The sequence below is a fragment of the Leptodactylus fuscus genome, chromosome 3 (assembly GCF_031893055.1).
Source record: "Leptodactylus fuscus isolate aLepFus1 chromosome 3, aLepFus1.hap2, whole genome shotgun sequence".
NCBI classification, from domain to species: Eukaryota; Metazoa; Chordata; class Amphibia; order Anura; family Leptodactylidae; genus Leptodactylus; species Leptodactylus fuscus.
The window spans coordinates 33,624,021-33,649,437 of NC_134267.1; the positions used below are offsets into that span (position 1 = coordinate 33,624,021).

A 25,417-nucleotide genomic window follows, 5' to 3' on the forward strand; every position below is an offset into this window, starting at 1 on the left:
CGCCCCTTTGTTCACGTGTGAACGAGCCCTTACTGAGCAGCAATATTGGTCAGGCGAAAACTGCCTGATAGTAAGATTGCCATTATTGCTGACTATACAGGGAGCTTTCATCACTGAGGCTGCTGAGGTAAAGTGAAAGCTGAGCTCTGATTGGTTGCTTTGGGCAACCCCACAAGTCTGCCTGTGAGGCGGCTCCTTCAGGCCATAGTAAGACTGTATGAGGCGGCTCTGGATTACTAGTCATCCTATTACACCTCTTATCAGGTGAATACTAAAGGCTCACAATACTAAGGACTGTTTTTGAAAATGCCGCCCAAAAAAACCCGACCATCGATTGGGCCAGTTCATCCCAAAGCTAAGAATACAAAATTGTGTCAAAGAGCTGAGACAAGTGAACAACGTGACTCGCGGCTTGAAAAGAAATGGATGATTTTAGCTAACATAACCAACAATTTCACATATTTTTCGCGAGCAAAGCCACGGGTATTCTACTAGTACATGATAAAAAAAAATAAAATAAAAATTAAATCAAGATGGCAGTATGGTAAAAACAAGAAGTTGTCTGCTGAGAAAAAACTTTCATGAAGTTTTCTCATCTCAACCACCTGAGTAGTCTGGGTGAGATGAACACCCCCTCCATTACCTGACCAGCCATCGGCTTACACTATTAATGTAGGCTCACAATGTACATTTTTCCCTATCAGTATGTCTTTTTTGGAGTATGGGATGGAAATCCACGCAAACATGGGGAGAACATACAAACTCCTTGCAGAGGTTTTTTTTGCCCTTGGCAGGATTCGAACCGAGGACTCCAGCACTGCAAGGCTGCAGTGCTAACCACTGAGCCACCGTGTGGCCCCCTCAACCATTTCTACACAATGGTGTTTTTTGGGAACAGCAAATTCCCCCCCATTGTTCTTCACAATGGATAGACATTAGGATGGAGTATGACCAACCTATCACAACACGAGCTGAGGGAATAATCTGTTGATCTACGTGGAAGTCCATACACGGCACTTACTAGCATGGACAACTAACGAAAAACCCATCGATAAGAAGAGAAGCTTTGGAAGCTGCAGCTCAGCACAGTATATTGTACTCTTCTATTATGTGCCCTTTCCATTACTTATTATACAGAATAATGTAAACTACTTAAAAATACGTGAAAAAAAAATAAAAAATTCTGCACTTTTCAGATAACGCATCCGTACAGTCCAGACCGCCGTTCTCTATTCTCTGCTCAGACAGCCACAGAATGAATTCGAGTCCTTCCTGAGAAACAGTTACAAATTTTCAGTGCATTAAAGAAATATGTCAGCATTCTCACATCACTATATTTTATGTATTCCGACAGTCTCAACATTGCCATTAAATCAAACTGATTGATTTTCACTATGGCCTTTGGCTTTCACCCACAATACATCAGTAGTCTATTGCTTTCTTGCCAGCAGACTATCAACAATTGCTTGAGAGATATCCACAGGGTTGCAGGCAAATGTCAGTCTCCATCCAATGAGTGTCAATGTCACTTAAAAACCTTTTCACAGAGATCTGCAGACTTTATCAAGGGTTATTGTGTTTTTCTCTGCCTGGCTACAATACCTATTGTGCAAAATTAAAGGAAAAGGAACCCCCTTTGACCTAATACACGAGCCTTGCTGTTAGAGGATCAAGGGCAAAGCGGAGTGTCTTAACATAGGAGTTTGCATAAAATACAATGTGGCGGCTTTATTGAAGACAAATTGTAATTCTACGAAGCGTTTAGACTAACGGTGTCAGAGAATTTCATTACTAGCCCCTCTGATGTCTACGACTGGATGTCTCTACGTACGGCATACTAGGCAAATCATAGGGGGACCTTTATTAAGAACCGCATTATGTGTCCGGCACAATCTGTAGACTGCTAGTTATTAACAAGGTGAACACAGCGGGGACCTTTCCTTGGTTCATGACCAGACACATTTTTGAGTTTTTTTTCTACATATAGTTTTGAAGATTACATGTTTTCCATACTGGTTATTCACATAATGTTTGTGAGTATTTTGCATGATTTATTTTTTCCTTTCTTTAAATATGAAAAAAAAAAAAAAAAAAAAAAAAGAAAAAAGGTAATTGGGGAATTGTTCCATGCTCTTTTTTTTTTTTTTTTTTTTTTCAATGGCTTCACTTCTTTGGACAGTACATTTGACGCTGGGTTCACACCTGCATTCATGTCTCCGTTCTATGGTTTCCGTCTTCTGCATGGCAGAAGACGGAAACCATAGACCGTGTCCGGCCGTGCGCGGCGGTGAGCGTTTTAGGCTCTCCCCCGCGAAACCGGATTTTTTTATCCGGACACAGAGTACTGCATGTCCGACTCTGTGTCCGGATTATAAAACCCGGTTTCGCGGCGGAGAGCGCAAAATGCTCACTGCCGCTCACGGCCGGACAGCTTTCTCACCCATTCAAATGAATGGGTGAGAAAGTCTCCTGCAGGTTTCCGTCTCCTGCATCTGTTTTATGCAGGAAACGGAAACCTGCAATAAGGACCGATGAACGCAGATGTGAACGAGCCCTTATGTAGATGACACAGTATTATGTCAACGAGGGCAAGGCTAGAACCTGTGACGTGGTAGTCGGTATTATTATTTTTTTTATTATTATTTTTTTTATTATTATTTTTTATATATTTACTTCATTTTTATTTATATTTTTGTCTCTCCCGGTAGACAAACAAATATATGATCCTACCAAATGCTTTGAAAAGTTCTAACCTGATCCAATCTTGGAGAAGCTTTTCAACTCAACAAGGAGTGATTTACGCTTGTTTTACTGCGCATGAGCAAGCTTTCACTTCGCGCACGCGCCCAGGAACACAATCCTAAGGCCAACAGAGCGGCTGGGAGCAGATGCAAGAGCGTGGTTTCAGGTGATCGCATACAACCAAGCATTATGGTTAGGAGAACAAAAATTCTTAAAATCCTTTTGGCCCTGAGTAAATTGAGAGCTAAGAAGGGTTCCTTGGGCGTTACCAATAACACTTGTCAAATTAAGCACAGTTTTTAGCGTAAACATATGAAATGTGAATGCTCTTCTTGCATTAGTTGGATTATTTTAGGTGTTTATTTACAGCACTATTTATTCTTTTTATGGTTGGAGTGATTTTTATTAAAAGAGAATTATCCCCCATAGATATTTTATATGTATGTACCCCCCTATTTTCTATCAGCCTAGTAAATGGCCCTATGTAGATTAGCTGGCTAACAAAGATCCATGAAGATGGCGAAGGCCTGAAGTGAGCGGGTCCTTGAGGTCTGCGCTTGCGATCCTCCTTCCTTAGCGCTCGGTCTTATGAGCGCGTTCCTGGACGTGCATGAAAGCTTGCGCATGCGCTGTAACACCATGCAGATGCCGAACAACAACTCAGCACCAGGATTTTACACTATGGTAATAACACTGCATGTTTTCATTGACTATGTATTAGGATTAAACCATATACCTGGCCTTATCTTATTTAAAGAGTTGTTTCATTTATTATTAGTTTCCTTATTATAATATCTGGTTATTTTAGCAAGTTTTACTTTGGACCCTCCCCAGGGGTTGTTACCTTTTAATTCTATTTCCTATATAAGTTTTCTATTTATGGATAGTTGATATCATTTGAATTCCTTGTCTGCAGTTGATAAAAGGTCATAGTCACCCTGAAACGCGTCGTGTGATTAGATGTGAAATACAGTTACCCTTTGATAAAACCTTGGTTTCTCAATCTTCAGCTGGAACAGTGTTACACGGTTTGGAATCAGTCCTTCTGCTATGTTCTGAGGAGAGGAGTCACACTGATAGGCTGGAAGAGTGATCACTTAAAGGGGTTTTCCCATCTCAGTCTTTCACTAGTCTGCCTGCAGTCTTTGCATCTATCTTCCTGTATTTCTCCTCCCTCCCCTTCTTGCTAAAACGTGTCGGAGAAGTCCAACAACACTTACACAGATCAGATAGTATGCAGATGCTTGTACAGAATTGACTCAGTGTTATCTGTGTGTTTACATAGACAGATAACAACTTAGCTTTATCAGCAAACTGCAATTAGCTAAACAGATTGTCCTGCCGGCAAGAGCACTAAGTAAGTGACATCACTTGTCCTATAGGTCCATGGTTATAGCAAAGCTGTGTAAACAATGGGAGGAATAAGGTCACATAGCAGGCAAACAAAGCAGAATTTCTTAAGCATATATTTAGGAGAAGTCTTCAATTTACATAATCTATCAGTATAGGCAGGATCCTTGAAATGGAACAACCCCTTTAAGACAATATGTTGACTCCTATAGTATCTAAAACCATGGTTTAAGTGGCGAATCTTAAAACCACTTCAAGTGCTCTATATGCTACAAAAGCAGATGTATAGGCAAGTCACAGGGAATGGATCACCATGCATTCTTCAAGATATGTTTAACATAGAAACGGGATTTTTAAAAAAAAAAAAAAGAAAAAAAAAGGTCATGTTCAGGTGACACATTCCCTTTAAAGCAGTGGCGTAACTAGGAATGGCGGGGCCCCATGGCGAACTTTTGACATGGGCCCCCCCTCTGACTGACACGGACGCTGACAAGGATTACTCTTTACAGACCCCAGAGTAAAATAATCAGAGACCAAGGGGGGATACAAACATAAAACATATTGTCACTTACCTATCCCCGGCTCCACTGCAGTCTTCAGTGGCGTCGACATCTTCAATGACATTGAGACGTCACTTGACCCAGGACGCAGGTCCCGGTCACACAACTAGGCCAAATCCTGTCTGGAGCACGGAGAGGTACCGTATATACTCGAGTATAAGCCGACCCGAATATAAGCCAACCCCCCTAATTTTACCACAAAAAACTGGGAAAACTTATTGACTCGAGTATAAGCCTGGGGGGAAATGCAGCAGCTACTGGAAAATTTAAAAAATTAAAATGGCCGAGTTCTTGGGTGCAGTAGATACTGGGGAAGGGGAGGGGGTGTTTTGGTTGTCTGTCTGACCCTTCCCTGAGCTTGAAGACTGGGTTTTTTTCCCCCACTTGGAATTCAGCCTGGCTATATATAGGGGATCTGCAGTGCTCCTATTAACCCCTTCCCGACGGAACAGGAGCACTGCAGATCCCCTATATTCAGTAGACCGGGCACTTTCAGACACAGGGATATCTAATGTGTATGTGTGTCACAGTCATTTTCTACTTTGAGGGCAGGTTCACACTAGCGCCCAATCTCCGTTATGCATAACGGTTTCGCCATGGGCAGCAGAAGACGCTCACCAACAGACACTGAATGTCGGTTTCTGTCCTCTCCCGACAGAAAACGGAAACCTGCATAACTGAGATCAGGTGCTGGTGTGAACCCGCCTTTATATGAATTATAGGGAAAGGAGTGATTTAGAACTTTTATTTATTAAATTTTTTATTATATATATATATATATATATATATATATATATATATATATTTTTTAAACTTTTTTTTTTTTTTTACAATTTTTTTTAGCCCCCCTTGGGGGATTTGAACCTGCAGTCATTTGATTGCAAGTCCCATAGACGGCAATACAAGTGTATTGCCGTCTATGGGAGATCCTCTACATTACTATTATGGCTGGTCATAGACCAGCCGTAATAGTAATATAACGATGACAGGCTGGGAGCCTTCATTAGACTCCCGTCTGTCGTTGGAACAGGTCGGCTACTGCGAGCTCGCTGCGCAGGAGCCGGCCTGCAACTTTAAAGGTATGGGGCAGGCCGTAGGGGGGAGGACATCTCTGTAGGGGGGAGGACATCTCTGTAGGGGGGAGGACATCTCTGGAGGGGGGAGGACATCTCTGGAGGGGGGAGGACATCTCTGGAGGGGGGAGGACATCTCCGGAGGGCACCTCCGCTGTAACGCTTACAGCAGAGATTCCAAAGCTTATGCCTACAATCAGAGATCGCAGGCATAAGCTTCAGCATCTCTTTTGTAAGCATTACAGCGGAGGTGCCGGTTTCTATGGCGACCGCTCCGTAATGACCCGAATATAAGCCGAGGAGCACTTTTTCAGCACAAAAACTGTGCTGAAAAACTCGGCTTATACTTGAGTATATACGGTAACTGGTTTTTTTGGGGTTTTTTTATGTTCCCTTACCTCTCTCTGATCATTATACTCGGGGATCTAAAAAGAACCCGATTATAATAATAGTTTTTGTGGGGCCCGTGGCCCTGCCAGGATCGGTAAGTAAATAGGGCCCGTTACTGGCTGGAGTAATTCCAGCCAGTAACGGCCTATTAAAAAAATAAAACTAAACAAAAAAGCAGCAGTAGCGGCGGTCGTCGGGCCCCTAATGTCCCGGGCCCTGTGGTAGCTGCTACCCCTGTTACACCAGTAGTTATGCCACAGCTTTAAAGACACAGTTCGGAATGTAAGTCGTGTTTTAAACATTTACTGCTCTAAAATGACACCAGACCCATGGTTCTAAGTGCTACCATGTACAAAATATTGGCATCTGACTATGTCCCCCCAGCCTCTCTCAGTGTGATTTACCTCCTCAGAAAACAGGTCATAGTGACTCTTCTAAGCTAAATCACATATAGAGGTCGGAGGAGATTTTTTAATAGGTAAATGTGTGATTTTAACATAATCGAAGAAAATCTATAAAAGATATTTTTTTTTTATCCTTACTCACCTGACAAGGCTGCAGGTTTAGCGGTGACAGCTGGCCATACAGATTAGTTTTATGTCGATGGAACCCGCTGACAAACCATGTAATGAATATGGGGTCCTCCTGACTCTCCCAACGGCAGATGTCAGCCGAGATGAGGATCAACATGCCCAATCTTTTTGTTCTCGGGGAGATAAGCTACTGCCAGAGGCTTCCTCCCTGCTCTGTCGGGTCTGTCATTTTGATGGCAAAAAGCAGAACTTCATACAGCTCGGCTCTCCTTTATAAACCACACAATCTGTCACGAAGGCTCCTGACAGACCCTCCGACAAAGACATGGACAAAACCTAATACATGGCAGGCATCTGAATCCTGCTAAAATTATGCCATTGATATTACTGTAGGGTTCTTGTGTGCAGGGAGCAAAAAAATAAATAAATTATAGGATACAATTCGCATTAGAGGCAGTCAATTATACCTTCCTGCAATAGACCAGATGAGATGTACTGTTAATGGACCTTATGATGGAAGAAAAATAAATTATTCCTCCGCTCCTGATACCCATCCAATGATATAATTTAGAAACCAAATGACAAGGATTATTCCTCATTCGCTGACACTTTATATATTAAGGTAGAATAACATCTCACAAGATGAACTATTTCTTCTAAATTAATCTAAAATAAGCACATCCCAGTTATAAAAATGACTATTACCTGGATAGATTTATGTGTTTAATATTTTTACAGTCATTACGTGTGAATATGTTTTAGGCACATTTCCCATTACACGGTAACTCAGGTAAGGTAGCATCAATCTTAATGTGACGCTTGTGCCGGGCTTCGAGTCATGTCATGTTGCCTGGAGTCTTGTTAGGGGTCTAAGTGTCGGCTGGGAAGGTTGTTACAAAGGAGGACTGGCCTCCAGAGTCCAGCCATACGGCGACAAAATGACACACACAGGATCAGTGTGGATATCACAAGGCACTCGTCGCAGCGGACGCCTGATATCTGGAGCCCAGGTGTGCGGTAAAAGATAGGGAGAATAATTTAAGCAGCAATGGATCTTTCTATCAAGCCGAGACACTGACACTTTGCTATCCATCCTGTGTTTCAGTGATGAATAATTATGAAGGATGATATAGCACTTCTGCGGCCTGCAGATAGGTGAATGCATTAGCCTTGGAGAAATGACTATATTATTTTTGCGCACATTTTATCCTATTTTCTCCTTAACTAGGCTACGTATTAGAAAACCACAAGCTGCAGACTTAATATGTGCTTTTATAGTTATTCCAAGAGGCGCTCAGGTCGCTTCTCAAATTTCTGGAGCAATATTGGATGTGGATGGGAGTCATTTATAGTCAGAATGAGGTCCAATAAATGACCTACATGCAAGTAATAAGTTTATTTATTGGCTGCTATAAAACTCTTAGGCTTGGGTGTATCGGTATTAAAATTGGGACCCTTAACGCCGGTTTTACATGGTCCAATCTAGGCTTAGTCTTAGGTCGGGTTCATACTACCATTGGTGTCCACTCAGGTGTCTGTTTTAAACACCCCCCCCCCCAAAAAAAAAAAATAAAAAAATAAAAAAAATAGACACCTATCATAATGGACACAAACGGACAGTGAGCGTGGGTTCCCATCTGCACCCAATCTCCGCTTTGTGGGTTTCTGTCTTCTGCCCAAGAAACTGGACAGGAGACAGAATCCCGACAGTCAGTATCCACCCCCGAGTGCCCATGAGAGTCTTCTGGTCTCCGCGGCCAAACAGTTATTTATTTTTTTTAACCGGACACAAAGTCCTGCATGTCCGATTAAAAAAACGGTTTTGCCGCGGAGAGGCAGAAGATGCTCATGGGCAGACACTTCAAATGAATGGGTTTGAAAACTGACTGCCGGTTTCCTGTCCAGTTTCTCGGGCAGAAGACTGAAAGCTGCAAAGCGGAGACCGGGCGCAGGTGTGAACCCGGCCTCATTGATGGCTATTAGAGATGAGCGAGTAAGGTTCGACCGAGTAGATGTTCGATCGAATACTACGGTATTCGAAATACTCGTACTCGATCGAACACTACTAGCTGTTCGAAGTTTAAGGTTCGATGCAGAAACTTTAGAAGTCTTCTCCGTGCAGTGTCCCCACGGCGTCTTCCGGCTGGAATTCACTCTGCCTAGGCATCCGGCCTAGGTAGAGCCGACTGCGCATGCACGGGCATGTCCTCGCATGCGCAGTCGGCTCTGCTCAGGCGTTGGGCGGGCAGAGCCGACCGCGCATGCGCAGTCGGCTCTGCCTAGGCAGAGCGAATTCCAGCCGGAAGACGCCGCGGGGGCGCTGCGCCAGGAGAAGACTTCAAGGAGTATCCAGCCCGACTGTCACTGGTGGACTTGGTAAATATAATTTTATCGAATTTTGCATACCCCTGAAACGAGAATTTCCCCCCATAGACTATAAGGGGTTCGAAATCCGTTCGAACAGTCGAACAGTGTGCGGCTGTTCAAATCGGATTTCGAACCTCAGACATTTTAGTGTTCGCTCATCTGTAATGGCTATCAGTTATTGTCCGTTGCCCGTAGAACCCAATGTTAAAAAAAAAAAAAAAAAAAACAGAAACTTTTTTCAAATGGACAGAAAAGTCCTGCATGTAAAAATGGACATGGTTGTAAACAGACGCTTAAGGAAACAAAGGGACACTAAAGGACAACAGATAAAATCCCATTGAAATGAATGGTAATTGTAACGGACACAGCTAGTGTCCATTGCTAAAATCTTGAACAGACAGTAGCTTCGGACACCAACAGTAGTGTGAACGCCCGCTAATTGGCGATTTTGTCCACAACTGTTAGTGAATAGACCATGACTTCTAGCTACACAAAAGTCAAATATTGCATGACTTGTTTGTGATGCAGTCATGGCACACTAAGAGTTGCAATGCGACTACATTCACTACCACCAGTGAAAAAATTGTCCAATGAATTATGGAAGTCACAGCCAAAATTGCCGTGCAGGACTGGTCTTTAGCTAAGTTCAAAAGGAGAAATTTTAATCCGATTTTGAGGTCGATTCCACCACAAATTTGGCTACAAAAACGGACAGAAAGTTCAGTTTTGGAGAAGATTTTGTGGCTGATTCTAATGCAAAACCCCTGGTGAAAGATTCTGCTAATTTTATCTGAGTGCGCAGCCCCACAGTGGAAAGCCAAAACTCTGCGTCAGCTTCTGCCATGGATTCCATAAGTCTGGCGTCTGGAAAGGAATTTAGGGAAAAAGACCCCACCAAATTATTATCCAAACTGCTTAAGGTGAATGAACCTACCATTATTGGCCCAAACCTGGCTCAGCTGAACTGAACTGCCATGCCGAGTCCACCACTTACCAGCACACATCAGCCTTAGGGCTGTTAGTAATTCTGTGACTGTATATATGTAGCTCTGCCAGTTATGTGTAGTTATATTTATAGCCCGATGAAGGAAACCACAGGCTGATGTTAATATACATAGGTAATAATGTCCTAATTATCTTGCGGCCTATATGTAATAATGTCCTAACTGCCACCCTCCTCCAACATAGATATTGGTGATCCCCCACAGGTAATCGTTCTTCTCACCCCAAATGACATTACATAGAGTCCAGGCCACACAACTCTGGTGAATTTCATACTTGCCTCTTCTTCCTGCAAAGCATCGATGTGATGCCCCATCTATGCATCTCTTCTATTGTCCTTCTGGAAACCCTATAACTTGCAGTATGGCACCACAAGTGATACCATAGAGACAGCATGGCCCCAAGGACATTAGAAGAGTTGCACAGCTGGGTGCCACATCAGAGCTTTGTAGGAAGAAGAGGTAAGTATAAATTCCCTACACGTGGAGAGAGTAGTGTGTTGAGTGCGTCTGATCCCAAGGGGCGACTGCTGTGACCCCTATAGCTGTTCTGTCTGGAAGGCGCACAGCAATCCCCAGCTATAAAGTATTGGGGACCTTCCAGCCAAAGACAGTGATGTCACCGAACGTGGCGTCCTAGCCTACACCACGTAATATGGCCCCCTGTTTTTGCCCCCACACAGTAAATGACTAGCGCTGTACCATACACTGAAGAACGCCACTATGCAATACTCTGGCATTCTTCAGCATTGTGACGCAACCTGCAGTGCTGCTTATACAAGAGCATGGATAGGTGAGTAAATTATTTTCTGCTACCTATTGCAATAACACAATAGGTAGCGCCCAATTACGAAAAAGAATGTTGCCCCCCAGTTCAGGTCATGAAGCTCCGACTCAGGGTATCGCCTCAGATTGTCTCATTGTAGACGCGGCCCTGGGCCGTGGAGTCATGAAACATTTTGCCCACAGGCCTTGTTTTTGATACTTGTTCCCTAGAAGGAATCTGTCACTATTGAATGCCCCTTTCCCCTTTAACCGCTGATCCCGAACATGCAATTTTTATCTTGATACTCATTTTAATTCCACGGCAGTCAGTCCACAAAGGATCCATGAGCTGGATATAAAAGCATACCCCTGACATATAGTGGAGATGACTTCTATGGCTAGGGCTAAGTAGTGATTTTGATCCCCACCATATGACCAAACATGCTTTGTTGCCCTGTGTATCTTTCACCAATGTAAGTGACATACTCTGACCATGAGGATGCTGCGACAGCAACTATTAGTTGAAAAAGTGCGCAAAATCTTTGCATCTAGAAGTAGTAGTCAATGCAACCTCACAATGGTGAAGGAGATGCAGGGCAACATGGAAATTTTTGATTGGCAGTCATAGTAACCCTGTAGCCCAAGCCTAAGTGCTTCAGTGTGTGGCCAATTTATGTACCAATATTTTTGGAATTCCATTGAGTACCAGAATTAAAAAAATAAATAAATAAAAATATTACATACTTGGAGTCGGCGCCTTTCACCTACTTAAGCGTACAATAAAATATAAAATATGGTGTCTATATAGCACATGGTAAACATTCTACTCTGTGGTGAAACAAATACTATCCAAAAACTTGTGTGTTCTGAGGGGTTAATAAGAAAATCACTACAACAAAATAAAAAACCTCAACCTGATTAAAACCAATAAAAATAGTTTTAACCAAAACCCCCCCCCCCCCACAAAAACCTTTTCTGCACAATTTGCAAATGCAGAACGGATTTTAATGTTTCTCTTACCGGTTTGTACGCCGCATTTGATTACTTGAAAGCTAGAAGTACGGAGAATGAATCACGCAATTTACGTATTATTGAATAAATACAGAAAAATAAATGACCGAAGAGTTATTCAGGAAAAAACCACTTCATTGTATTTATATAGAGGGTAAGAACATTGCGCTGCTGAGGGACTGAAATAGATTTTATTTGTTTTTAATCTCGGGGGGAATCTCGGTGTCAAGAGGTAGTTAATGTTTTAGATGTTGATTTCTCCCATTAGAAAGAAGCTGAGGCTATCTCGCCCACTGGCTAGAATGCAATATGTCAGCTCTGTACTGCATGACCCGAGGTCATCTTTTCATTTTCCCATTTTCTCCTTAGCTCCACATAAAAGCTACATATCTCAGAAACCTTCGAACACCCGCATCCAGCTCCAGGGAACCAACACATTCCAAACTTTGTTTTAAGAATAAAAGCTCTAAAACTTTACCCAGCAAGTCATAAATCCAATGTTTGATAACTCCTGCAAAATTTACAGTCTCTCTCACACACAGATTATTTTTCAGTTAAAGAGCTAGGATAACCGGTAAAACCAAAGCCTACATATAGCAAAACAAAGTAAGACAATGTTCACGCTGCTTATGCCTTTCTGATCCAGCAGAAGATCATAGCGACAAACAAAAAATTCCCTTAATAACAGAATTCCCATTTTAACCATCATATTTCATTTCAGTGGTACAATAAAAACAAACCGTGGGGGGAAACTTATTAAGACTGGCGTTTCCTATGACAGTCTTAATAATGGCCTCTGTAAATGGCTTGAGGCAGTGGTGTAATTAGGAATGGTGGCCTTCCCCCTCCCAACAGACGCTGAAGACCTCGACCGACCCCCTCCTCCGCATTCCTGTGCGCTCTATTATGCCCCTTAGTGGCCCCTGCACACAGTATTATGTCCCTTAGTGGCCCCTGCACACAGTATTATGTCCCACAGTGGCCCCTGCACACAGTATTATGTCCCACAGTGGCCCCTGCACACAGTATTATGTCCCACAGTGGCCCCTGCACACACTATTATGTCCCACTGTGGACACCCATAAACAATTATTATACCCTGGGGTCTTTTCAGACCCCAGAGTATTATAATCGGAGACCTGGGGGAATAAAAACATAAAAAACTACTGTTTCTTACCTGTCCCCCAGCTCCTACGCTGTCGGCCTCCGCTGCCGTCCTTCTTTAAAGACGTCGGACGTCACATGACCCGGGACGCAGGCTGGGTTCATGTGATGTCAGAAATGTCAGACAACTAGGAAGGAGGCCTGGCAGGATCGTGCAGATGTAAGTAACAGTATTTTTTATGTTTCTTACCTCTCCCGGACCTCCGATCATTATACTCGGGGATCTGCAAAGACCCTCGAGTATAATGATAGTGTTTGTGGGGCCACTTACCGATCCCGGCCCAGCCAGGATCGGTAAGTAAATAGGGCCCGTAAAAAACAAAACAAAAAAAAAACACAGCAGTAGCGGCTGTCACCGGGCCTCCTAATGTCCCGGGCCCTGTGGCAGCCGCTACCACAGTAGTTACGCCACTGGCTTGAGGTACACCTGAATTATTAAGAGACTCTTCTGAGTTATAACAAACACATTGGGCCAAGGTGTCCATGTCCATAAACATATCCGAAGTAATGAGTGAGGCTCACAATGGGTGAGGTGGCAGAAGAAAGAGTTGCGCGCCAAAGATACACCCCATTATCACACATCTCAGAAAACTGGTGCAGATGGGTTGATAAATTTTCCCAGTGTGGATGTAACCAGATACTACTAATACACGGGGCAGGGTAGCTCATGTTGGAGACCGAACCTCTCACTACAAAGACACAGCATTGACAAAAAACAATAGGCAGTGGAATGATATCAAAGTTAAATTTCTCTAATGCCCCACGTTGCGGAAAGCCTCCTTTTTTGTTGTAGATTTTGCTGTGGCTTTTGATCCAAAGCCAGGAGTGGATTGAGCAGAAGGGAGAACTTCCTAGATATTTCCATTCCTTTTATATCCACTCCTGGGTTTGGCTCAAAAAAACACAGCGAAATGTGGAAGAAACAAGTTTTTCTGAAATGTGGGGTCTCAGCCTAAAAAAGTAGGAAGGTTGGAACGTCTCTGTATCATGGAGGGTGCTTTCGAGGAGCATCAATATAGTATGCATTAGGAGGTATTTACATTCTGATTTTTACTATAGGCCCAACACTCCAAAAATTGCCCCAAAAGTAGGTTTTGTGCGATTAACTAAGCACCAGGCGTTAGGTTCCTCAAAGAAGTTGCATGAGATTTTAGGAAAAGTGTTTAAGAGAAAAATGGTATTTAAAAAAAAAAAAAAAAAAAAAAAAAAAAAATCAAAAATTTGATTTACCCATTAAAACTACAGCCGCTTCATTAGGCCCCTCTGGCCTTGCAATGTTGACTTCAAGTTCAACCACATTGTCTGTGACGCTTTCATGTATGGCTTGGGATAACGGAGGCCAGTGATTAGTTACTGCAGTCACCGAAATGCTATACATGCATACACTCTGCTCCAGGTAGAGGGTCCGAAACAGCCCATAGTCACTTTTGTAGAGTATCCCCCTCTATGTAGTCTACATGTCCCAATAGGGCTTACAGAAAAGAGTCGTCAGGACAGGGGAGTGTTTATGGACCTCCCCTTATAAAGGTCTATCTGGTCACTGACGCAAGACATTGTTCCTCGAATACACCCACCCACAGCATACGGAAAAGATGACAGAACTCAAGTCACATAGTGTGATAGAAAGTTGTATTTTTGCTGGTATCATCAGTTTGCCATCAACATTAACATGGCATTTGGTCTCACACAGTTATTCTTCTAAAAGTTTAGCAGCCAAAACATTATTGCCCACCACCATATGACCAAAGTCATAGCGTCGTCCAGAAACAAGCCCTAAACACCATGTAGTAACCCTAGGAGGAAAGACTGATTGTACTAATGGACCGCAATATGCCTCTTATCTGGATTGAACCCAATGGCTTTGTGCCACTGCCCAATTACGGTCATAAACCGATGATTTCTATTCAGGTTCCTCAAATATGAAAATTGCTTTTTCAGTATGTGAGCTAAATTGTAAAATTACAATGTAAATCTAACACAGTACGAAAGTAATTCAATATAATTTGTGATTTAATTCCAGTTTGTTGATTTAGGTTTCTTTTTACATCCAAAAAATGTAACTTTGAAAGTAGAAGTTCGCCCCTTTGAAAATGCTGAACCACTTGCTCATCTTTTTATGTAAATTGTATCGAAATGTGCTTTATTTATGGCGCCCTGATCCTAAATTACAGCAGGTCTTTTAGCCTGTTCACATTCACAATTCCGCAGGTGTGCGCAGTGCTCAAATCCCTTCGGTACACCAGAGCCTGAGCTGATAATTCACATTCAAAAAAATAAAAATCACATTGTGGGAGCTCAGTACCAATCTAAGGGTGCATTCACACTACCGATACGGTGATTGATTCTGAACGTTAAAACACGTTCAGAATCAGCACGTATAAAGCAGATCCCATTCATTTAAATGGGAGCACTCGTAGAGTAAAAATCAGCCCATTCATTTCAATGGGGAGCGCTCGTATGCCGGCTCCCATTGAAATGAATGAGATCTATTTTATACGCGCTGATTCTGAACGTGTTTTAACGTTCAGAATCAGTCACCATATCCGTAATGTGAATGCACCCTAAGGTAAACTTTTTTCTTTCCTATTTTTTTTCAACATGGTATCCAGAAAAAGGGATTGGGGAGTGTAAAAACAAAAACAAAAAAAATACAGAATTAATTTAAAAACAAAAAACACAATACTCATCTTCCCAAGGCCCCCACCAGCCTCTACTTCCTGATCGCTCTCAACAAGTGTTAGTCTGGCCCACCAGAATCCTGATGGGTGGGCCCCCATTACAATGTCCTATCTACTTAATAAAGGGGTATTCTGTAACTCCCCGAAACGCGTTGTGTGTTAGATTCATCCCAGTTTTGGAACTAAAAATTATTTTGGTTTTTTCGCAATTTGGATCTGCGTGGTCCATATTCTTTGGTCCGAATTTCTCCATTCTGAGAAACACGCAAAGTCCTGGAAGAAGTAGCAGAAGCGGATCGGAGAGTATATTTCTCAAACCATCCTAGGGCTTTCATTTTAAGCAGCAGGACAATCCATTTAAAGACTATAGCCACATAAAAACATGTAATATACACAAGGGGTACATAAAAATGCTGTTGGAAACTGTAAGTAAATTCTCAGTCTACAGAGATTTGTGTATCCAAGGGTAATTGGTATAGGAAATGCAATAATGGCTTGTATGAACATATATATAGAAAAGGTTCATTTAATAATAAATGATAAGCTTTCATCCAGGAAAACATGTTACATAATAACATAGGAAGATAATAAGAAACCCAATATTATAAGCATAGCTGTAGACTGCCATTACAAATCAAGTCTATGAATCAGTATATAAAAGGCTGGTAATTTTAAAGGCAGCAAAATATGAAGAAGAAATACAATAAAATACAGAAAACGTGATTATTCCCCAATCAATATTTTATTCATTACAATGTCAGATCTAAATGTGTCAATGTACTGGGACAAAGCAAAGTATAAAAGACATAATATTCACAGATACAAAGCAAAAGGGGAATTGAACACATAATTTAGAAGAGCGGGGGTTTTTTGTGTTTTTTTTAAACAGAGCACAGTTGTGTAAGTAGAGATAGTACTAGTGGTCCTTTCCAAAATAAAAGGCAGCTGTTCAAAGATTAAATGGTCACTAACTTTTCAGACAACTTAGTCATATTTAATACAGCATATGATTCTGGACCACAATGTAATGCATTGTATTTAAAATTGATGCAGTTTACTGCCTGAAAAAGGTCCCTGCCACTACATGTCTCCCTCCTTTTTAGTTTCTTCCTCACTCCCTGTTACCGGGGAAGTTCTGTCTTTAGAAACCATCAGGCTGAAGATACCAGAGAGAAGGGGACAGGTCTTTCTCAGTGGCGTAAGTACTGAGGTAGCAGTGGTAGCAGCTGTTGCCAGGCCCCTTAATGTTTTTTTAAAAAGGCCAGCCAGTAACAGACCCCGTTTACTTACCTCTCTGGGCAGGCTTCAGGCCTACTAGTGTGATGTCCCTGACGTCATATGACCGGGGTTTGCATCCATACGATTCGTGACGCAGGCCCGGGCCATGTGATGTCCAAACGTAATTGAAAATGGCTGACTTCAGCGGGGAGTGCAGCGGAGACGGGGATAGGTAAGTAACAGTATTTTTTATGTTTGTATCCCCCATTGGGTCTCCGATTATACTACATTTGTAGCTTTCCATCTTTAAAAACCAACAGGCCCAAGACACACTTCCTGGAAGTGGAAGGGGAGGATGAGGTCTTTCTTCACAGCCTCTGCATGTCTGTATACAGATCTGTTGCTCTGTGCTCCCTGCCTTTACACTGTTCAGAGAGGAGTCAGCAGCTTCTCCCAGCTGACAGCGAGCGTACACAGTCCATCTATACTTCTGACTGAAGGGATTTTATACAGTATGCAACTTTACTTATTGTGTTCAGACCTCTCTCTTTTTTTTTCTTTGCCTGGGATCTTTTTAGCTGCATCATAAAATGGATTTGGAGTCCTTGAATATCCAGTATTATAGTCATTTGGGCTTTTCAAAGCCATATGCTTGCTATTTTACTGTTACTTCTGGCAGAATTATATGTAAACAGAGCAGTAGTAATAGAAGAGGGAGGGGCGGACCACTCTGTATTGTAGACCCCCCCCCCCCCCGCCTCAGTGAGAAATGCAAAATGTGCTGCATCTATAATGGGGCTATTATCAGCAGAAAATCTGTACTCCATGTATGAAAACTGATACAGCCATAGAACAGACTAACCATCAGATATTTCAACTTTACCCTTTAAAGAATAACTTCTGACATTTTAAAACAACTTCTCTTTTTATCTAAAAAATAACCCCTTCATGTCCAGATAAAGCTTACTTTATCAAAGTAATCTAATATATCAATAGAAAAAATCCTCTTTGTCCAATATAAAAGCAAAAATCCAAAGCTGTTCCGCACCACCAAAAATTTTTAATCTGGTATATTTTCCTACAGCTAAAACGTTAAGGACCTTATCAGAAAAAGTGCGTGTTTATAAGAGCTTAGCGTCAGTTTCCACACATCTGTAGTTAAAGGCAAATTTTCTCTTAGAGCCGAGTGAGAAATAACCGAAAGTAATTCATTTTCGTCCACTTCATTGTCACATTCCTTGTTTTTATCAGAAAAAACAATGGTGATTTTGGTTAAATCTTTCCGGTCTGTTAAGATAATGCATTTCACATCATTGAGAGAATGCAACTTTATCTGCTCAACATGAGAAGATGAAGGATTCAAGAGGTCCAAGTTTACTTGAAAACCCCCATCATGTACAAGTGCAATGGATATATCAGTTAACGCCAGTGACCTATATGAACACTGCCCATGCTTATGTTCTACCTTGACAGAGGTGTAAAGCAACAAACGCATATCTCCTAATGGTGGTTTTGAGCCATTTGTGTTTTCATGTAGGAGATAAGCCACATCAGCTAATGTGCTCTTGAAGTTACAAGTCACTTTAAAACCATTAGGGAAGACAAGGTCAGAGAGATCCGCATTCCAGTCAGTTGACAGCTCCATCAGATCCCTACTCAAGAGCGGATGAGTACAATACTCGGTATAATCTGAATCAGTCACTTGCATTTTTGTAAAGAGTTGACATAGTCGGAGCGTACAGCTATCATCAAATGTAAATATAGTCACGGGGGACTCCTCAAAGGGGCCAAGGAGCTGCACGGTATGTCCTCCAAAACCAACGTGAAGCTCTTCCAAACAATTGAACGGAAGAGTAAAAAGAGACATTGATTCAGTTTCTGAAAATATAATAAAGCTAAGGTTCGATGTGGACAAGAGTAAACAGGCATGTCGAGGTTCTGGGTGACTCTTGTTACCAACACTGAGCCAGTAGACACAGCTACATTCATATTTTTTAATACCAAGGTTTGGCACAGTTGCGAGGAAGTGGTCTAGAATTTCATCTGCATGGCAATTTCTTAGTTCCAGAACTTTATTTGGGAATTTCAAAAATGTACGTGGCAAGAAAGAGATGTTATCTGTCTCAACATCTTCATACTTAGAAACCTGGTGGGCTCTATCAACATCTGTCTCCACGTTTCGAGAAAGCTCAAACAGCATTAGTTTCTCGTGGTCTGTACTCGATGGACAAATGCTGTAGATTTTCACCTTCTTCTCGTGTGGCGCCAGAACTTTGGCTTCGTCCCATTTCTGGTTTGACTTTGTTAGAGGTAAAAAATTTACTAATGGCAAATCTTTAATAAGAGAGAGTCCTGGAAGATTCTGGACACTATTTGCCTGCACGCTACATAATCCCTTAGCTTGCTTAATAACATTTTGTAGAGTTGGCAGCTGCCTTTCTTTATAAAGATAAGAAAACCTGCTAAAAAGATTTTGCAAACTGTATTTATAATGTGTTGTATCTTGGCACAAAGAGCTATCGCTGCTCAGATCAGAGTCACGCTGGTAAGCATGAGGCTCTTGGAGGATACCCTGGTGAGTTGGGCAGACACTCTTGTTCTCCTTTAAATCATTTTCAGGAAGCATATTGGTCTCCGAGAGATTACAGTGAAATATATCATTGCACTCGGGTTGCTCATTATCAAGCGTCTTCATCTCGGAGGAGGACATCTGCTGGAACAAAGTCCGGTCAGGTTCCATTTTCAAGAAATCGCGGTCACTAGACACACTTTCTAAATGCTTCCCTTTGGTCTTGGCAGGAATTTGCTGAGAAGCAGATGAGATATTTTGATGAGCGTATTTGCTGTTCGGGAGATTTCTACCGAGAAGGTGACTTGGTTCACGTTCTGTGTCAGACAGAAAGTCAAAATATTCACTAATGGATGATCTATTTTTCCCTTTCTCATTCTCTTCCTTCAAATGTTTCTCTTGAGAGTCAGAACATTTTTGTGTGAAGAAGGAATATAAATTAGCAGTCACAGGATTCAGATTCTGTCTTTCATTGAACATGGTTCTGCCTTGTCTTGTAGGCGGTGAGGATACGGTTGCGATCTGGGGAATAGACATCTTTCTACGAGTTGCCTGAGGATGTTGTACTTTCTGTTAAAATGTTAAAGAAAGGAAACAATCGACTATTTCCTTCATACGCACACATATTTATTTCCAGCGAAGCGATCATTGTGTGATTGGTGCGGATTTAGAAATTACCCATAATTCATCACTTTATTTATGAACAGTATTGTGTAAATACAAAGAATCGGACAATTCTATTCCGGTAACGTGACAAAAAGGTCTTCCAAAAAAAATTTAAAAAAATAAATCAACAATCTAACGATATGCTGATATTCGTCTCCCTACAAGCTGGGATCAGTAGTGATGGTGATGTGAACGAATACACACTGGTCACACTTTTTTGTCATTTCAGGGACACAATCGGGATCGGATTTCGATCAGCGATTGAGTAAATTTCACGATCGCGATCGGAATTCCGACCCGATCTTTTCCAGCGGGATCGAGATCGGAGGTTATCTCAAGATCGGCTCAACTCTAAAAGTGACTTTTCCCATAGAGAAGCATTGACTAGGGTTGAGGATCGGGTTCGGAAAAGATTGGATTCCGATCGGCGATAGAGCAAATTTCACGATTGCGATCAGGATCGAGATCGGCTGGAAAATGATCGGAAATCGGATTTTAAAATCAATCTTGAAATCTCAAGATCGGCTCAACCCTAGACACCACCAGATGTATCCATGGCCATGTTTGCCATGGTCGACAAAAAACATTTAGCACCAAATGGCATGGCCAAAACTACATCGCCACGTACAGTGTGTACAGCAACATGGCAGAAGTGACTTGGAAGTCACATCCAAATAAACAGATGGACATGATCTATATAAAAATGAAAGCTGGCTATAAAAACCGAATCAGAAAACTACTACTTCTGCAACTTCAAAAGCTGTTGTTCACATAGACAACTTATGTCTAAACTGAATTTGTCCACAACTAGTTAATAAGGAGAATATCGTACAACAATAGAGATGTCCTTATGGTTCCCACTGACGGCTAAACCACTGGTTTCCAGGAATATGCACATTCTTCTCAGTCAATGTGCATGAAAATCTAATGGACAAGGGGCTGCCAAAAACTACCAGCACTGCTCAGATGTGACCCACAACTGAACCAGCCAAGAAAGTTCAACACAGCCTGGGAGCCATGGTACACATTAGATAGGTAGCAACTACTCTAAAATCAATGGGTGGCCACTGGTGGTAGACATTACATTGTACAATAGCTATTTCCATGGGGTTGGCAAATACTCCTGGCACCCCTGGAAAACAACTGATTTTGCTCAGGGATGCTGCAGCCAGCCAGGCATTTTCCCTGTTGAGGCCACTACAATGGAAATATAGTATTACATGGAACCCATTCAAATGAATGGGGGATGCGTCTGCCAGAACTTGAGGTACTGATACCGAGCGGCTTATTGTTTGGGCTCATAGAGGATTGTTCTGAGGAGGGGACCTTCCAATATGACGCTCAGGGTACCTCCCAAGTTGCTATACAAAAATTATTATTTTTGGGGGCAACACGGTGGCTCAGTGGTTAGCACTGCGGCCTTGCAGCGCTGGAGTCCTCCCATACTCCAAAGACATACTGATAGGGAAAAATGTACATTGTGAGCCCTATATGGGGCTCACAATCTACATAAAAAAAACCCAAAACATATATATATTTATTTTATTATTTTTGTTTATATAAGTGAGTGAATTAAAAAAAAAAAACAATATCTATCTCCTATCTATCTATCTGTTATAGCACATAGCATCGTCCAATATCACTAAAGGTGTCCCAAACCTTAACGAGTCATTTGAAACTAATGCTGTTACAAATAAAGGATGACTATACGTCGATTAATTATCGTCTTACCACCAATCACTAGGCATGCAAATTAACCAAAGACAAACAGATAAATGGGTACATACCTCATACTTCATTTTTCTTTGATCAATTCCGTTCAGATAACTGTCATTCCCCTAAAATGCAATAAACACAAATAAGAATACAGCCAGATAAACATAAAACTATATCAGTCCAAGCTAGTGGTAGAGTTAACAATATGATTAGTCTGGCATATTAGTGTATTTTATAGGGTAGAGTATGGGGGCCTACTGTAGTGCGCCTGTCAACGAACTAAAAAAAAGTTTTGGGGGGAGCACCGCACTGATATCCTTATCAGCACAACAGAGAGCACTTCAAGCGGAGTGGTTGAGGGCCGTTGAGTGGTCTCAGGATGCTTTACTGTTGCCCCCACACAGGACTCATGGTAGTGCTCACATTTTCCTTTCCAGACCATCATTCTTCCTGATGTTCCTCACAGTCTGAAAGGGGCTTGATCAGAGAAAATAACTTTACCCCAGTCATATGACATCCAATCACTATACTTTTAGCAGAATGTCAGACTGTCAATGATGTTTTTCTTGGAGAGAAGGGGCTTTTCAAAGAATTCACAGAGAAAAATGGGTGAGCACTGCCAAGAGTCCTGTGTCAGGCCAACAGTAAAGCGACCCGAGACCATGCATGTGTGGCGTTGTCTTTCATTCAAGGGCAGGGACATATCTACTGGGATAGCAGTGGTAGTGACTGCCACAGGGCCCGTGAAATTAGGGGGACCGGTGGCAGCCGCTACCACTGCAGATTTTTTTTTTCATAGGCCATTACCTGCTGTAGTAACTCCAGCACGTAATGGGCCCTATTTACTTACCGATCCGGGCTACTGCTCACGGCTGCTGGTGCTTCCCCTTCCGCGGATGCAAGCAGGAACCAGAATCAGCAAGTAAGGCCGCAGGCCCTTGAACCCCACAAACACCATTTTCCTTATACTTGGGGGGGGGGGGTCTTTTCACACCCCTGAGTATAAAGATTGGAGACCCAGGGAAGGTGAGACAACATAAAAACACTGTTACTTAGCTCTTTGGGGTCTGGAAGGCTTCAGGCCTACTTGGGTGACGTCTCAGACGCCACGTGGGCGGTGGCTTGCGTTCTTATGTGTCGGGACACAAGCCCCAGCTCAAGTGACATCTGGTCCATCATTGAAAATGTCTGACATCAGCAGGGAGTACGCCACAGCCCAGGAGAAGTAAACAGCAGTGTTTTTAATGTCTGTATCCTCCCCTGGATCTCCGATTATTAAACGCTGATGTCTAAAAAGTTGGTTGGGGTCTCCAGATGAGAGGATCAGTGGGGGATGGGGGCCCCCACGTCAAACGTTTGCCATGGGCACCACCATTCCTAGTTACGCCACTGTTCAAGGGAGTGGGCTCACTCAAAAATCCGCCTTGAATAAAGTATGGTATTTTAACATCTTCCAAGAGCAACTTGTCCCAACCATCTAGGAGCAATTTAATGATGAACAATGTTTTTTTTTTTTCCCACCATGATGGAGCACTACATCACAACGCAAAAGTGGTAACCAAGTGGCTAGATGAATACAATATTAACATTTTGAGTTCATGGCCAGGAAACTCCCTAGATCTCAATCTCCTTGAGAACCTGAGATCAATCTTCAAAAAGCAGATGAACAAACACAAACACAGAAGTTGTGCAAGGCTTGTCTTCAGACAGGATTTGGGCCAGAAGCCAATATTCAATACGCCAGGGAGACTTGCAGAAGTCTTGAAAAATAAGGATCAACACCATAACTATTGAGTCTTTCCATAAACTTTATACATTTATCAATAGAAATGTGAAAACTTATAACTTAAATGTTTAGAATTCTACTTCAGAATACCATAAAAACATAGTAAAAAATCTAAAAACACTAAAGCAGCAAAACTGTGAAAACCAAAAACTACAGTCTCAAAACATTTGTCCACGACTGTAGATTTCCGCTGGATGTCAAACATTGTATAGAGTCCCCAAACTTTGGTTCCACGAGCTGATGGCTCTTATTTAATACTTAATAAGTGACTTACGTGTGTCCCTTTAACATTCTCCGCTTTCAAGCAGAAAATAAGGGAAATTCATCTCGAAAACAACAATTTATCCGAATTTATCAATTCACCCGGATAAGTGGAATCCTCAGATAACACTTGTTATGAAACGAGCAAAAACAACTCCTATTTGGACTCTCAAATGATAAAATGTAACAGAATTTAAGAGCAGTTTAGGCCAGAAAATAAAATCTATTAATATAAATCTCAATCCAGCTGCAGCGAGAGCCTATGAGCAATGTCAGGAAAAGATTTCAAAGCGCCAAGAACTTTTGACAATGTTCTAATGCTAAATTATACTCCCAAGGACCGCTACAAAAGAGAATAATAAATGCTGTTTACACCATGGCACCGTGGGTGGCGGAGTTTTGTTGTAGAGGAGAAGAATATTTATTTGCATGAAATTATTTCCTGTAGAAAAAAACTACAGGACTATACAGTCTATGTATCTCTAGTGAAGGTTCACGAAAGCTATGGAAATATTTAAAAGATTTTGTTGATATATATTAAAAAAAAAAAAAAAAAACTTAACTAAAAAGCATTACATAGTAGATGAGGTTGAATGAAGACATCAGTCCATCAAGTCCAACCTATAACCCTATAGTCCCCTAAATGTGTATGAGCAGTATTATACTCCGCTTACATTACGGAAGTTTTGTTATGTTATGTGCGCATAGGCATCTATTCTGTAACATTGGCAGCAGTAAAATTCCAACAAGTAGAGGGAGGGTCAATTTGAGAGTCAATTCATCTTCAGAACACTAAACTGGGTGACCTTTTAAAGCTTCGTAACAGTATATGTGCTGTATATTTGGCATAGAAAACAATGTGAAGGCATGTCTATATTGATGGAGGAACGACATGAAGGCCACATGCACCCCCTAAATAGTAAGATTTCCAAATCCCCCTTTCTTATTATTTTAATTTAGATAAAGAGAAGGGGAAGTAATTATTAAAGAGTTGTTTTAACTCTTAACTTTCCAGAATAAGCTAAGCTAACAATAGTATGGATACCGTTATACAACACTACTGGTCTGCCAATGCAGCTCTTGGGTAAAATAAAACACTTACTAGAAGCAGCAGAAGCACCAGTGTGTGTTAGTCTCTCTGTGTGCACCTGCTCTCTTTCCATCCCATCTATAGATGTTTATAGGCTGCAGAAGTATTTTGTTATCCATTTTCCTCTTTGCCTCACTGAAGATGGATTTAACCAGTGAATTGAGAATGAGTGATCAGTGCAAAGGAGGCAAAGGAGTAGAGGACTGGAGTCTGACCAGTGGAGAAAATAAGATTTTTTTTTTGTGATACATCTAAAACTAGAGTCCAACGGAGAGCTTGCAGGGATCCAAAGCTTTGTGTCGGTGCTGTCACCCACTAACACCACCGGACTCTAGTTTTGCTTTCAACAGCAGCTATCCACTGGCTGGGGCAGCTCCCTAAAGATGTTTGGAACTACTACAGTGCAGTTGTACACACAACACAAGATTTCAGCCACTCCATAGCACATCTGATGATTATACTGGTGGATCTACAGAC

The 25,417-nt window shown here is 41.8% G+C and overlaps 1 protein-coding gene across 2 annotated transcripts in view; it reads right to left on the reverse strand.

Annotated features, from left to right (window-relative positions):
- Window positions 1-25,417, reverse strand: part of KIF16B (kinesin family member 16B) — a 241,358-nt gene that overhangs the window by 66,311 nt on the left and 149,630 nt on the right. For both annotated transcript variants that reach the window (XM_075267378.1, XM_075267376.1), the window contains one exon: window positions 21,875-21,925. In XM_075267378.1, the coding sequence (XP_075123479.1) occupies window positions 21,875-21,925 (51 nt within the window). The remainder of the gene's footprint in view (window positions 1-21,874; window positions 21,926-25,417) is intronic.